Below are 17,063 nucleotides of genomic sequence, written 5' to 3' on the forward strand. Positions count from 1 at the left end.
GAAAGATGGACACCTGGGGTGGGTAAGATAAACATGCAGAAGTGGTAAAGATGGACATAAATTAAGGCTCAAGTTACCTCAAGGCTTGGTAGTATGCGTAAGAAAAATTGTGTTCAGCTTTGCCACCAGATTATCCATTTAAACCTTTTCAAAACTCTAAAAGAAGAATATCAGTCGATTTATTAGATCATCACGATTCAATTCATGCAAAATACCTGCTGGAAAAACCATCGGCTTAGCTGGATGGTGCTTTTGAAAAAGTGGCTGTGATTTTTTATCACACTACCACACCGAGCTGGGGTACGCAACACAACTGCGCAATGAAAAAACCACAGCCACTTTTTCAAAAGCACCATTTAGCTAAGCCGATGGTTTTTCCAGCAGGTATTTTGCATGAATTGAATCGTGATGATCTAATAAATCGACTGATATTCTTCTTTTAGAGTTTTAAAAAGGTTTAAATGGATAATCCGGTGGCAAAGCTGAACACAAATTTTCCTACGCACACTACCAAGCGTTCAATTCTAACACATGCTTAAAAAAGGTAACTTGAACCTTAAGGGCAGAGTGAGACGCTTCTCGACCAATAAATTTTGTTTTCTGTCAGTACATCACAATGTAGCGATAACAAAAAATAGCCCAAGGGTATGCCATTTGACGGCATTCTGCTTTAAATTGGCGTAAACAATATGTCCATCTTTCCCTACCGTACTGTTTCCGTCATACATGACACAAATTTTGAAAAATATGTCTACATTCAGCATGATTATGTACAGTATCTGTTTTTCGCCAATCAAGTGTTAAATACCAAGTACCTCATGCCCACTTAGAAATATTTCCCGAAATAAACGATTTTCAGGTTTCAATCGCTATTTTCTACTAGCAAAAAATGATGTCCATTACCACGCTGTCGAAAAAACAAATTGTTTTGCTCGTATATCTTATATTTCTCATACTTGATTATTGCAGTATCTTTCAGAAGCATTTGAAATCTTTTAGAAATGTTACCGTATCATTATATTTTTATTTAATTTTGCAGTTTGTGAGAAACGCAGTGTTCGTCTTGCCCACCGTGTCCGTATTAGCCGACTTTCCCCCAAATGCACGCAGAAATAGGCAGTTTTTACAAAAAGTATTTCGTTATAAATGTTGTAATTATATATTCCCCTAAGTTGCTCAACCGCAGGTTTTTTAAAAGAATTTTTAAAAAAGAATCGTGGTTCACTTTCTCTTTTTCAAGCATCGATTCTTTTGATCGATTCTCGATTCACGATCTCTATTGGTAACATTTGTCCTCTATTGGCATCTTTACGCAGATAATATATGTACGGGGCGCTACGTGCTTGGGGTGGATGTTTTGCGAATAAACTGTCAGATCCGTAGCTAATCTTTAAAAGTTTACGTAATTTTTACATTTTTAAGAAAATTGGCCTTAGTTGTATAAAAAAATGAAAATGAAGTGGAAGAAAACTAATTCAAGATGGTAAAAGGTTTATTATGCAAAACAGGGATAATATAGCATATTTTTAATTTTTTTCTTTCTGAACCGGTATAAAACCACTTCGTATAAAGTTGCGGATGTACGAAATGAGAGCTAATTCTTGCTAAAAGTGAATTAATACTGATTATGCTTTGATTGGTTGTTTAAATATTCTTAAATCGGGCGGTTGTGAACCCTAACTTAGAAGCACTATATACACATTTTCGAAGATTTCTTCTGTTTAACTTGAGTGTATCTACTAAAAACTATTATCATTAACTAAAACTAAAAACTATTATCATTAACTTGTTTTTCTTCCCCTCTGAGTCCATTATTTACTATAATTGACGCGTATTTACGGAAAAACATTAAAAAATTAAACGCACAAACATCCACCTTTTCTTGTTTGTGCTATTAATCTGTAGATGTCGCAGCAGGTAATTGAGCTTTGCAGCAAAATACCAATCATCGATCAACCAAAGCGCTGGTTCAGCCAGTCATATACAGATGACGCTGTCGATGTCAAGCGGAAAGAACGAGTGTACTTTTAACTAACTCTTGCTTGTCAAAATTATTAAAAGTTGCTAAGTTATCTAAGCAGAATAGCACTAGTCCCGTGATAACTTCACAAACTAACACGAAAGTTTTAGTTTCAGCTATGTCAGATATTATAACATATCTGGACTTTATTTCACTCAGCAGTCTTCTTATTATATTTCCCAAATTATACAATTTGTGGGAACCTGCGAACATACCTAATCTTATAATAATCTTCAAATAAGTTCTGAGGGTATTAACGTCCCTTGTTATGCTCTTACTCTGTCACAGTAAGCGTCCTACTATATGGTGGGATCAAGAATGTTCGGAAATAGTCAAACAGCGCAGTGCAGCATTGAAGGAGTATTATAAGCTAGGGCGGTTCGATCTCTACCTACAATACAAAGAAATCGAAGCAAGAAGCAAGAGTATTCTCAAAACAAAGAAAAGAAACTATTGGAAAACATACGTCGAATCCTTAACAAAGGATACTGCTATGTCTACTCTATGGTCCACAGCACGAAGGCTACGTAATTTTTACCCCAGTACCCCGAACATGGTAGAGTACAATGCTGATTAGATAGACCAACTCTCCACGAAAATATGCCCGACATTTGTACCAGTGGAAGCACCATCGTTCACTGATCTACCAAACTGCAACCATTCTCTCTCCCAGGAGTTTTCAACATGGGAATTAGAAAGTGCTCTTTCAGTCTGCAACAACTCATCCCCCGGCTTGGACAACAGTAGATTTGCGCTTATCAAAAATCTTCCTGAAAATGCTAAACATCTCCTTATCAAATCGTTTAACTGGATGTTTAACAAGAACGCTGTTCCAGAAACTTGGAAAGACGTTAAGGTAGTCCCTATCGTCAAACCAGGGAAACAAACTGATAACTCTGACTCATATCGCCCTATTGGTTTGCTCTCTTGCATGCGTAAAACTCTTGAAAAAATGATCCTAACCCGACTCTAATTCTGGGTTGAAAAATCTGATCTGCCATCTATGGGTTCCGACAACGTCGAGGTACTCGGGATTGCCAAACGCTCCTTGCAACAGATATAGAAATAGCTCTGAAATCGAAAGAAGAGTTCACCGCTGTGTTTCTCGACATTAAAGGTGCCTACGATTCGATCTTGATTGATTTGCTTTGTAAGAAACTAAACAGGTTCGGAGCTCCTGTCCAACTAGCTTCATTTTTGTATACTTTGCTATCTTCAAAAGTCATGCATTTCTCCCAAAATAACGAGATAAAATTCATTCGTACAGGTTATGGTGGTCTAACACAAGGCTCGTCTCTTAGTCCGTTATTGTATAATTTATACACAAACGACATCGATGAGGGCATAGAAAATGAATGCGTGCTGGTTCAATATGCAGACGATGCCTGTCTGTGGTCTTCGGGCAAAGATAGTAAAGAGGTGAAGGTACGATTACAAAAATCCATCGACAATCTTTCGAACTGGGCAGCTAACCTTGGCCTAGAATTCTCTATGACTAAAACAGAGATGGTAGTCTTTTCAAACAAACGCCCTCCATCGCCTATGAAACTAATGCTCTACGACACGGCCATTTTACAATCTAACAACTTTAAATATCTGGGAGTATGGTATGATTTCAAGCTTACATGGAAAGTTCATGTTGATTACGTTATTCGGAAATGCCACAGACGTATAATTTTTTTTGCGAACTATTGCGGGTACTTGGTGGGGTGCTCATCCATCCGACATGCTGATATTATATAAAACAACCATTCTATCCGTTATTGAGTTTGGATGCTTCGTATTTCATGGTATGGCAAGAACTATCAAACTGGAATGCATTCAGTTCAGGTGTATCAGAATTTGTTTGGGCCTAATGACGTCAACCCACACAATGGCGGTTGAAGTACTTGGCGGCATTCTTCCACTCAACTCGCGATTCTATATGCAAAATTGCAGATATCTAGTGAACCAGCACATCCACTCTACGCACGTATTGAAAAGATTGGATAGTTTATTCGAATTGAACCCAGAGGCTAGCTTACTAAAATCTTATAGAAAATGTTTGACGATTCCATCAGCCAGTGTGTCTACAGACAATTATTATTCTCTCGAACGACCGATCGAAACAAAGATCTCAATAGATACATCCTTACTACTATGCACGAGAAACATCTCAAAACCAAGCGCTGCAACTCTAGCTAGATCTCTGTTCAGAGAAAAATCAGCTGAATATCGAGCAGCGAATATATTTTTCTCTGATGGATCCCAAATAAATAACTCAGTCGGTTTCGGAGCATACAACATTTACCACGAAGCATTTTTCAAATTATTAAGCCCTTGTTCCGTATATATGGCCGAAATGATCGGTATTTGTTACGCCTGCGACTACATTAAATCACGCCCATCAGGAAAAACCTTGAAGCTTCAAGCAATATCAGACTTTCCAGTAAAACGAGTCCGACAATTCTCAAGATATTAAATACTGTATCATATCTAAATAGCCTGAACTATGAAATGTCATTTCTATGGGTTCCGTCTCATTCTGGAATAATCGGCAATGAGCTAGCGGACACCCTAGCGAAAAGGGAAGCATTCCCGATCAGAAACACATAACAAGAATATTTCAAAACTATATCTCTCGTTGTTACTTGTTATAATTTTCTGTTATTTTAACTACTAACGAGACTAAATTTATAACACAATATGTTACGAAAATTGCATTCTGTTATAATCTTGTTATTTCATTCTGATCGGGTTGCGGGGAGACTTTTACCATAGAAATCTTGAATCGCAAGATTTTGATCCAATGCTTAAAAACCTCGCTCTCGAATCTTGGCAACAAGCATGGTCTGAAAGTCAATTGGGCAGATACTGTTACAGTATACTGCCAACCGTGAAGCTAAATCCCTGGTTCGCTCATATAGACTGCAATAGAATGTTTATAAAAAACATGTCCAGATTAGTATCAAACCACTATACTCAGAATTGTCATCTTTACAGAATCAACATTGTAGACTCCAATCTATGCCAATGCGGAATGGACATTGCGCACATTGATCATCTTACTTGGGCTTGCAATTGCTATGAAGATACTCGAATATGGATGGCCTCCGAACTAATACGATTACGAAAGCAACCGAATACGCCCATAAGAGACATTTTAGGCACCATGGATGTGCCATACATGAAGCTACTCAATGAATTCATTATTAGATCAAAAATGATGTTATAGTTGTTAGGTTTATGACTCCTATAATTACTCGCTCCTTTTCTCCCCTGTTCTTTCTCTTCCTGATTATGAAACACAAATCTTCCCTCAATATCAATATGTCGTTGTAAAATATAATAATTTAAGATTTTCGGCTCTATTATGGTTAACCAGCCCGCCTTATAAAAAAAAAATCAAAATCAAAGTTATAGTATATTCGAATTCCTCCACAAGAAAATTTGGCAAAAGTTGTTACTTTTAATCTTCAATAGCCTTTGAGGTATAGAATGTTATTTGAGAAAGTACCAAAAATCTTTTTTTCCTTGACACCTTTTTTGCCAAAATTTTTTGAAAGTTCTAAATGTTCAACAAAATCGTTATTATTATTGAAATATGCAATATTCTTGAAAATGATGATAAAAATTACCGAGATCGCGTTTTATTCAACAGCTTACCCACAAATTTTAGGTTTGTTCCAAAGTTTTGAATGGGCCTACTTGAAAATTCTCAAGTGGGTAGTATTGTCCATATCATCGATTTAATCCGTCGGTCTTGATTGGAAAAATGTTAATGACCAATCCAGTAAGCGGCAGATGCTGCTCGCTGGAAGGACTTCCAAAGAAAGTCTATGATTTCGTCCATACACCGTCGGAGTAATTTTGAGATTTTTTTTATGAAAGTTATGATTTTGACATAAATAACATTTTTCTAGTATGAAAAATCCGGTTTTACAAGTAAAGCTCTCCAAATCTTTTGATGCGAGATTCTTTGAGCCCCCTTGACACTTTCCTGTCATCATTTTAAGAGCTCAAATGGTTCAAAATAACCGAGAACTCAAGTTCCTGGGTACTGTTGAGCTGAGGGGCTCCATATATTAACCAGGTAATAAAAACTTTAGAGTAGGGTGACGAAAATGATCCCTAGCATGCTCCATTTCTACTCGACGCCAGTCTAAGACTCTTTTTCAAATTTGACTCCCCCTCCCCCCATGTAACAAATTGTCACAAATTTCTCTATCTCCGCTCCCTTATTACGTTACAAATTCTCCGAAAAAAAAGTTCAGTAAAAACATGTTACGTTACGGTTTAGCTTCCTCCCCCTCCCCCACATGTCACAACTTCTCGAACCCCGCATTACATAATTTATGAATGGTTCCTATGGGTTATAAAAATATTTATTGGGAAAAAAGGATTTCAAATTTCCACCACTAGGGGTCATTGTAAATATCGCCAGAATACAAGACGATCTGAGTAAACCTCAAAAGATATAATTTTTTTTTGAACGACCTGACTGATTGTGGTAAAAGGCCTAACACACTAAGGACCTTTCATAAATTACATAACGTAAAAATTACCCAAAATTGATGTACAAAGCTAACTTGAACAATTCAAGTAATAACAACAGTTTCTTTATTCAACAAATTTGACATTTCGAAGACGGCGGGCGCCAGTGGTTGGGAGCAAACCTGACCAAGTTCTGTGGGTTTGAATTCATTCCCATTAAAGATCATTAGGATCTTCTGGGTTGAAAAATTTCTGGTCACATCTTCCCTCGTGAGGGAAGTAAATCCATGTGATACTTAGAATTCGGATGGTGGAGTTGCCTCTCTGGTTTTGGTGGTAGACACTCAGTGCAGACTTAGCATTTTAACCATTCGAAAGTAAGAGTGCCCAATAACTTAACCGATACGTGAAAGTTTGTTTAAAATTGTTTTCAAAAAGGAACATTAAAATTACTCAAACTTGCTAAGGTGCACAAACAGTGGGAAAAGAAAACACGTTGAGTGCATGTCGCCATGGCGCATTTCTCACTTGAATCAAAACAGTAAGAATTATATTTGTCATTGTCAAAAAATGTATTTATCGTTCGTATTCAAATGGATACCATTCCGAGGGAGTTGGAAATAGCAAACACGTTATTACCAATCAGGTTTTACTGAATTTACTATTTTAGATTTGTTGTTTTTTTAGAAACAGATTGATTAGCGTTTATGAACACTGATTTGAATTACATAAAATTGATTTGTTTTATGTAACATCGTCATAAATTCATTCTTTCTATCAGAAACAGATCAAATCAGTCATTCCTTGTTTGATATGCTTTTGTTTAAAACTCATAACGCTGGGGCGGGAACACAATTCTCATTACATCGATCTCCCAATCACTCATTAAACACTGGATCGATTCGTCGTTCCAAACTGTGCCTCAATTTGTAATTAGTTTTAATAAAATCTTGCCCTCTTTTTTTTGGTTTGCCATTGTATATTCTGCTCCGATCGAACACCACCACAACAACAACAACAAAATACAGCCGAGCTGAAGATGGACGTCATCCGAGAGCGCGAAGTCAAAGATTCCCTGGAACGCCAGTTGGCCGATGAAAAGCGACTCCGAGGTAAGTTTCATCATTGCTTATTATAGTTAGCTGTTTGTTGCCTATATTCTGTTTTTCGATCTCTTTCTCCGTGTTGAAAGCGGTCGCATCGAACCGAGTGAATAAATAAATATATTTTAAATTGGATTAGCAAATTATACCTCGAAGAAAGCATATCAGAAATGAAGATAACCTGAGTTTATTTCGTCTCGCTTTTGTTAAGAGTTATGGTTTGATTGAGTCGGGAGTATAGAGGAAGGGAATATAATTCTCGAATGATTGATGAAATTCGTCAACGATTTAGCGTCATAAATCACAGTACCTTTTTTTTATTTTGGGAGGAAGACCATTAAAATGTTCTTTCTACGGAACTTGATTAAATTGGGAGCAGTAATCTACAGAAGAGTCTTATTTTCCGCAGGTCTCTATCAGAAACGATTCAAAAAGGAGCGTCGATTGCGGGTGCAGCTGAAGGAACGATTAGACGCAGAACGGAAGCGTCGCACTCAGCTGGAAGAGATTATCAAGGCTTCGGGAGCACCCGCGGAAGCTTTACGGATTATAGCAGGTAAGGCGCTGTCGATAAGTCGCGAAACGTGATTTTCTAACCGATTTGCTTCCCTCTGATCTCTATTCGACAGAAAACATCAACAACGACCAGCAGCGCGAGAAGGAACGGGAACGCGAACGGGAAGCGGAACGGGAGCGTGAAAAGGAGCGCGAGGCGGAACGCGAGCGGGAAAAGCATCGCGACAAGGCTCGCGAAGAACGGGAACGACTCGGCGAGTCGGATCGGATGCGGGAACGGGACTCGGACAGGGATCGAAGTCGGGAACACGAGCGGGATCGCGATCGAGAGAGAGGATCCTCGGTCGAACGGTTCTCCAAGGAGGACAGTCCAATAATTTCGAGGGGTGTTAGTCAGGGGGTTTCGCCACCGCAGCCACACATCCCCGAGGGGAAGACCTGGAACTACCCGGGGTTGGACATCATGGCTACCGGGGCGTTCTGGCAGAATTATTCCGGTAAGTTGCGTTTGTTTTTGCTGAAAAAAGATTCCTTCAGAACTTGAATGTAAAAATATCCTGGCAACAATTTTTCCTGGACCAATTTTCAAATTCTGAAATCCATCTGTTAAATATCTATTCAAAAAGGAACAATGCATTCTAAGTACACTCCAAACCATAAATAAAACGAAATCATCCGGTGTACACGACCCCATTTCACCGTAAGGCATAATTTCTCCATAATTTTATTAGTTCCGGTCGACGGTCGTCCTCTCCCCCTAATTTCATCGATATCAAAAAAACATTTCCAGTTACTTCAGAATGTCACAGTTGAACACAAACTGTGGCGACCCAATTTAATTCCCCGCACCAGCAACAACCCACCGCTTGGCCTAGGTACGATATGCAAATGTCGTCGCATGCAATGGAAAACTTTTCATCGCAAATCGCGTTATCAGCGCTATTGAAAACCGCTGAAGCTTGCTATTATTTTCTGGCTTTGCACTCAATATCAGTGATGCTCTTCGACGTTTTTTTTTTTTCAAATGCACCCTCTCAACGAGAAATTATTTGTCGTCACTTCCCTGTACACTGTCAACTCAAGTAGACAGTAAGCAATAAGATTCTTTTTCGCCGTCGCCGCCACCCCTCGATCCAAGCAGGCGAAGCAGCAGTGGAATAAAACAAATGATGACAATAATGATGTCAATCGTAACGTAACGAAGTTAGATCCATTTTCATAATCATTTTGCAATTTTACATCAATCCATTTTATTTCCGCTTTTCCTGCTCGCTTCTTGGGTAATTTTCTGCCACAACTCGGTGAATCGGCGAAAAACAACAGCCTACTACTGCTGGGACTTTTCGCTACATTTGCGTCGCAATGTCGATACAAATGAGCACTTTCTGCACAAATTTGAATTTATATTAAAAGTGAGGAAAGCGAAATTTCTTTTCTGTTGTTTGCCCCGTGGTAAAAGAAAATGTAAAACGATGCCACTTTTCTTATCGCACAACCTCCTTGTTCCCCCCAGCAGACAATGTTTAAGTACAGTGAAAGCCAGGCATGCAGAGCGTTTTATTCGACTTGTTCCTATATTTGTATTAAATGTTTTTTCATAAACATAATCCAATTTATTCATTTTGTTCCTTCTACATTTTTTTTCTGTTCTATTCTGAAGCTGGGGATGCGTTCCATTTCGTCATCATGTGACTGCTGCTGTTTATGTTGTTATTATTATTTTTTTTCAACGACGATCGACCGTTTGTTGGTTGGAGTTGGTGGCAGATTTTTTTCCCATTCGTCCCTTTCGGGGGCGTATAAATTCTCCCCCTCACGCGGGAAGTAACAAAAACTCGTCCAGCCAGAACGATGAAAGAGAGTGAAAAGCCGTTTGACGTGTATATAGTAAGTAGTAAGAGGAAGTTGATACATTTCCAAGTACGGTCGCAACTAGATTTTCCTTTTTGTCGGTGAAAATCCACTGTTAAGAAAGCCGAAAATCACATGCGGTTGCCTTGACACAGCGCGGCCGTGCGTCTGTACGCCGCAGGGTCTTTCGCGGAGCAGCACATTCAGAGCCCAACAAAGCAAACAGAGATGTATTATGAAGAGTAACTTTTTTTTTCTTTCTTTGCTGGCCCGTTTCTTGCGAGGTTGCTACTATTGCTCGCGGGTTGCTTCGATGGTGCTTGGTGGGATGGAGAAAGGTATGCTAAAAATGTTTGCGGTATCATGTCGAAAGGTACGTGTCTGGTACGGGGGAAGATTTTACGGCGTGGGTCCCGGGATGCGGGCTTTGATATGCCAAGTGAGACATCATAAACGCGAAAAGAATGAACAAAGTTGATTTAATTTCACGCAACGGCACGAGGTGGAGCCATTTAGTGGGTGTAATTTTTTGTATGAAATTGGTGAAGAAGGGTAAGAAAAAAAACCTTTGAAATATGGAAACTGGAAAAACTTTTACCATGATAGCATTATAGTGGAAACTTTATTTTGTTAAACGTACATATTGCTAAACAAAACGAAATGAAAATTAGCTGCTTCAACCTGCTAGCTATTTTACAAACAGTAGCCCCTTGGAGCAAAGAAAAAACCTAGAAAACAGTCATACTTTCGAAAACTGAAGAGATACCGAGTTAGTGGATTCTGCAAAAGATGTATTTTGAAAGCATGTACAACTTATTGAAATATTGAAAAACTGCTGAGGTTTAATACGGTCCAATATTCACCACACTCTGGTTGCACTCTGGGGGTGTAATATAGCATACGCCATTAAAGCATAAAGAAAAAAAGCAACGGTCCGAGATGGTTCCCTTGAGGTACACCTAACAAGTTGATAAAACCATATTTCCTACTATGATCTCAAACAACTTTGATTTAGCGCAGATTTGTTCCACGATAGTTCCCATCATCTTGCATATCACCTTTATTAAAAACAGGAGACATTACTGATTTTTTTCCAACACACGGGAAACACTGAGTGTGACAGCGATCGGTTGAAAACTAGTCGTAGACTAGTGTATACAATGCGTTTACACATCTTTTCAGTATAATGGAAGAAGTCTCAGCTGGCCCCACAGATATTGAGAACTTTAACTTTCGTATGACATCTAGAACGTCTTCGTCAGTAAATTGAATGTTTTCAAAATTGATTATATTACGAGGGAAGGACACAATCCATCTGAGTTGAGTTAGTCGATTCATGTCTAAATAAACTCGAGAAGTATTTCGCAAACAAGTTACAGATGCTGCTGGGAGTATTGGACGTTTCATTGGCGAGAACTGGTTAAAGTGAACTCTCTTTCTGTAATGGGGTTTTGTTGCCTGGTGTAATGTCGAAGCGCAGCTGCTCGCAATTTCTTCAGTTGACGCAGCTAGCGGTTTGACCATGCTGGTTTCGGTCATGGACGCGGTGCAGGTACATGTGTCCAGCAAAACTGTTTCGGCACCTGTAAATGTTTTTCAACGGCAATATCCGCGAAATTCAAGAAAGTTTTCCAGTCGATTGCCTGTATTGAGTTTGGAAGTCTAGAGAAATCAGTTTTGGAAAAATTTTACCCCCTGACATCCTCCAGCTTTTCGTAAAGAACCAGCGTTACATCTGCGTTACTAGAAGTGGAGGGTGATGTGCGTCTGTAGCTCAAGTGCTTCTGAAACGGTACAGTTTATCGAAGCTTCTTCATTTATTAACAGGAGGTTCAGGGTACGATTCCACCTGTTATTCACTGTACACATTAGTCGCATGTTCAGTAAAGACATTCCGTTCAGTAAAATAGTACTTGCCCTCGAAAAGATTGATTCAGAAGGGTCTGGGAAAGCATATCCGGAGGGGGCACCGTTCTAAAAATGTCCAGGCTGGTTATAAACATCAAACAATAGATTTGCCGTGTTAGGTTCAATAGAAGTTGCGATGTCTAGTTAGGAGTCTAATTACATCTGAATATCTTCTACATCACTTGTGGAATCGGGGGAATATATACTACACCCACACAGATATTAGTATCGGGACCACGAATATTTACCCACAGTTGTTAGAAATTGTGTCATGTGTTGTGTTTGAATGAGAGTCGGTTAGACTGCAATGAGCACACTACCACCACGTTTTTTGCATGCACTGTAAAGATCGCGATCGTTACCTCGCACACCTCTCCATACAAAGTTGTGACAAAATTATATAAAATGGATCAGATCGCTGAAAATTGGGTATTTTACTAATTTTGTGATGCTGAATCCATCTCCGATATTAGTTTTTAGAATCCACTACAATTTACAAGTATATTAATCCTTTAACTGGCATTAACAGGATTTTGAAGACCGATGTATATATTTTATTATAAAAATTTAAATTATAACTATTAAGAGATATTTTTATTCTTATTTTCGGAAGGATTGACTGAAAATAACGTATACGAGGTTTTGTGCGTTTCTAATCATTTATTCGTCATCCGAGCTATTGCCCGTATCGTATTTTTGATTCTCGTTTTGCAACAGATCCTTAAGCTCCTTCGGTATTGCTTTGCTCACAGTCGTATAGCTCTTCCGGAAACTGGATACAACAGGATCAGATCCAACAAGAAGACCATGAAGTACGCCCGCAACGTAGATTCACGTGAACCTTTCCAAGCGTGGCAGTCACGTAGTCGTCGGAGCTCCTTGTTCATGCTCTCTTGTGCTTCCTCACTCATTTTACCAATCGGAATGGACGATTCATCGATTATTTCATAACCGTGATACAGCAGTTTGTGAATTGACGTTGGCATATAATACCAACCGTACAATTCCACGAAGAGACGAGCTGTTGCTACTGCATGGGCTTTGAATTTGTTGGTGTCAATCGATTCTCCACTGGATATAGCAATCAACAATGTTTTAAATTTCAGAATTAAGTTCAAATCTATCCCGGATATTTCAGCAGATATTTCAGCGGAATTAAAAAGAATCCTAGCTGTATTTCCAGTATTCCAAAACCGGTTCGAGGTTAATCAACATGTAGACCGAGCTTAGTAACAAACTCAGTCTGTATTCTTCGTTTTTCGTACTCGCATTGCTCGATGTTTGCTGTTTTAACCCATATTTTAAACCGAGTCTGTACGATATGTGCAAAAGGCATTCAAATGAGCGAATCCATAAATGTAAACTGCTTATCCCGAACTTCAAAAAATTTGAATCGATACTTCTCTTTAGCATGTTGTCAATATTATTAACTTGCGAAGATGTTTCGCATAAATGGCAACGTTGAGCAGAAGCAGTGTCTGTAACCGCATTAACAGTTTTGCCGTCAACCATCGTCATCGTTACTTTGTACAACATGGTTATTTCGATTTCTTCAATCGTCAATTTGAAGGGTTGAAGATTGGTGATCGCCTCCTCCGCCCGGTCGTATTCATCAACAATTGTTTGTTTCGTTTCCTTCAATAGTTTAATAGCTATTTGCCGACAAAAACGAGTTGACGAGGGCCCGATCAGAATGAAATAACAAGATTATTACAGAACACAATTTTTGTGTCATATTGTGTTATAAATTAGGTCTCGTTAGTTGTTAAAATAACAAAAAATTATAATAAGTAACAATGCGAGATATAGTTTTGAAATATTTCTGCTATGTGTTTCTGATCGGGGGACGTGGGTTCTCCCAAATAATTCTGCCTTCATCCACAATTCGTAGCGGCACAAAAGACGTGAGAAGTACATGTGCATCAGAGTTGTTAGGATCACTGAATTTTTGATTGTACTCCTTTAAAGTTGTACCATCTAGTCCATATTTGCTGATCATACGCAGAACTATGTGTATTGACCATGGTGGTGAATAAAGTGTATTGAGCAAATAGCTTGATAGCTGGAATCAATAGCTGGATCAATCTTGAAGTAGTATGATTCAAAATCTGTTGTAGAACCACGGTGTTCCTAAAATCGTTATTAACAAAAAATTCAATTCAATAAAAGTATGCACATATAGTGAAAAGTTCTGTTTTTGAAACATATTTCCAATGATACGAAGACATAACGGAGTGTTGGTGGACGTGGGTAAAGTTAATTCATAAAAAATGGCACATTAAAAAAAAAATTGGTGGTACAGAGAGTGTTGGTATATTCATTCACTTTCTATATAAACACTGCACAATTTAACAATATTTCTTCAAATATGATAGCAGAATACTGAAAATTGAGCCAGTGACAGAATCTCTGGAGGAATCTCGTTGAAAACTTGCTTTGTGGTGTACATCATAAATCAAAATATATTGGACCAATCGTTTTCAAGGATCTACACATCCCCAGGTATTGATCGAAGCTTGCCATAAATTTGTCATACGGCATTCGAAAGATACAGTATCCAAGCATCTTCTCAGTGAATATCAAAATGATTCATCGAGAGATTCGAGGGAAATGGCGATTTGAAGTTTTATGACACGTTTCATAAGACTACCAGCAAACACCCACGGGTTTGGTCCTATCTCTATAAACAAAAAATATTTGTCTACTTATTTAGTACATGGCATTCGAGAGATATAGTAATCAAGTATATCCGCTGAATGTTTGAAAATATGTCATTAACGGAATCGAAAGTTATAACGATTTGAATGCGGTATGCGGTCATAGATGGGGTTTCTACCAGATTTCAAGCATGAAGCCATGTGTGTCCATTGATTAATTAAATCATTTATACGTGTCGCTGTTTTGAAGAAAAACCTTACCATTTAAATAAAAAATTAAATTAAAAAAATTGAATACAAGTTGGTATGCTTACTTAAAAAGGCCATATATCAGTGGTTTGTTGACTGACTCTAATTATTTTTTCAATACTTAAATGGTAGACGTTCTATCAACAATTTTCCTGCAGAAGAATATAAAATAGTCATGTCGATTTCTATACATTGGTCCAATGCAGCGAACGCAAACTAAAAATCATGGAAAATAAAATCATAAATTCAATAGATAGATATAAAAATATGAAGGTATTCGCTGATTGAGATCAATTTATGTTATGGTAAGGTTTTTGTTGAAAATTTTGTACATTCGTGATTCGCTGGTTGGGTTGACAGATATTATAAACTGGTCAAAAGGGATGTTATCAATACAAATGCATCTGTTCACATCTCTAACTATTGTCGGTTTTATTGTCTAAAAGAATTTAACAAGAGAATTTGACATTCAGATGCTTTTTAGTTCGACAATGGACCAACTTATAGTCTTCTGCAGGAAAATTGTTGATGAAACGTTTACCAGTTAAGTAATGATAAAACAATTAGAGTCAGTCAACAAACTACTGAGATATAGATTTTTTAAGTAAACATTCCAACTTTTATTCATTTTTTTTTAATTTGTACGTTGTAGTTAACGTTAGGTAGACAACCCTAATTTAATATTTTTTTCAACGCAGCATATAAATAACACGTTTTATGCATTATATATGTATAATTCAATGGGAAGGGTTTTCTTTAAAACAGCGACACGTATAAACGATTTAAATAGTCAATGGACAGACATGGCTTCATGCTTGAAATCTGGTAGAAAACCCATCTATGACCGCATACCGCATTCAAATCGTTATAACTTTCGATTCCGTCATTGAAATATTGTCAAACTTGCAGCGGATATACTTTATTACCATATTTTTCGAATGCCAAGTACCAAATAAGTAGACAAATATTTTTTTGTTTATAATGACCTATCATCACCCACGAGTTTGGTCCTAACCAAACTCGTGGGTGATTCTCCTCCTGAAACCTATCCTGCTTTCGCTGTGCCTTATTCCAGCGATGGAGAAATTGGCGACAAAAAACATCGATTATACCTCGGCTATCTTCATCGTCGCATTCAACAACAGAATTGATGTAATTCTGAATAGCCAGACGTTTTTCGTTCCAATCATGTATGTTATATTCATCGCTAAATTGTAAAAAAAAACTATTATTGATTATGAATATATCATACCGAAATACTAACCGTTCTTTTGAGATGACATTTTTCACATCCTATCGAATAATATCCAGTAAATTACTTCCGTTTGTATTTGTCAAAGCGGAAATGACTCATAACTAACTTATTCCTAACCTCAAAACTGAACCTGGTCCATATTGATAGTTTTGACATTAAGAAGTGTGTTGGAAAATGCAACGGATTGGTTGTGGGCACGCTCCGAGGAACAGTGCTGCTGGATGTATTTTTTTTTCTTCTAAATTTTGATTACATTTGAAGCAAGAAATATGTCACTGGTGCATACTGTGTTGGTACACTGAAAACCATTCGATGAAGAAAATAACAAAACAAATTCTTGTTTTCCTAATTAGTTCATTTCAACAGAAAAATGAAAAGCGTAACTAAATTTTTTATATACTCATCGATAATAGTAAATCATCAAATCTCATAGCATAAATATATGTACTTCACCAAAAATTAGTAAAATATTAAATTATCATCATTGTAAACCTATTTTCGTATCCTATTTTTACCGAAATTTAAAAACTACCGCGCGCCACCATTGTACGGTATTTTTTCAAAACCTGTTTAGTGGCGCCTTCGACGCAAAAACGCGCAATATGTGGCCTAGATATCTTGAAACTAGATTAAATTTTGAGTAAAATTCATACCACGTGATCCATGGGAGCCCATCTCGAAAATTGTAAAACGTGATAGTATAAATAACTCATAATTTTGTGTCGTGACTAACGACTTACCTTTCAATATAGGGGTCCCTTTTCAAAATTTCGGAAGAAAAATAACCTTACAGGTTTAGAACGTTTATATCTTTTGTTGTACTGAATGAATTTAATCAATTTCTTCGGTATTTTGTCAAAAATATTTGTACCAATGTTGTATTAAATTTTGGAATCCCGCACAGAGCCGTCAATATGGTGCACCAACCGAACAATAAAATGATTAAAAGTTTTAAATATAGGTCCACTACATGTTTGTTCCTATGACTATTCGTATTGGGTTGCTTGACGAGAGTAGTTGGTGGGGGAAAG

At 37.7% G+C, this 17,063-nt stretch overlaps 1 protein-coding gene across 7 annotated transcripts in view; it reads left to right on the plus strand.

The window, feature by feature from the left end:
- The window catches only part of LOC131686181 (dachshund homolog 2), a 189,258-nt gene that overhangs the window by 160,450 nt on the left and 11,745 nt on the right, over positions 1-17,063 (plus strand). For all 7 annotated transcript variants that reach the window (XM_058970399.1, XM_058970401.1, XM_058970400.1 and 4 more), the window contains 3 exons: positions 7,522-7,605; positions 8,006-8,152; positions 8,226-8,609. In XM_058970399.1, coding sequence (XP_058826382.1) covers positions 7,522-7,605; positions 8,006-8,152; positions 8,226-8,609 — 615 coding nt within the window. The remainder of the gene's footprint in view (positions 1-7,521; positions 7,606-8,005; positions 8,153-8,225; positions 8,610-17,063) is intronic.

This window comes from Topomyia yanbarensis, chromosome 2, assembly GCF_030247195.1.
Source record: "Topomyia yanbarensis strain Yona2022 chromosome 2, ASM3024719v1, whole genome shotgun sequence".
Classification (NCBI taxonomy): Eukaryota; Metazoa; Arthropoda; class Insecta; order Diptera; family Culicidae; genus Topomyia; species Topomyia yanbarensis.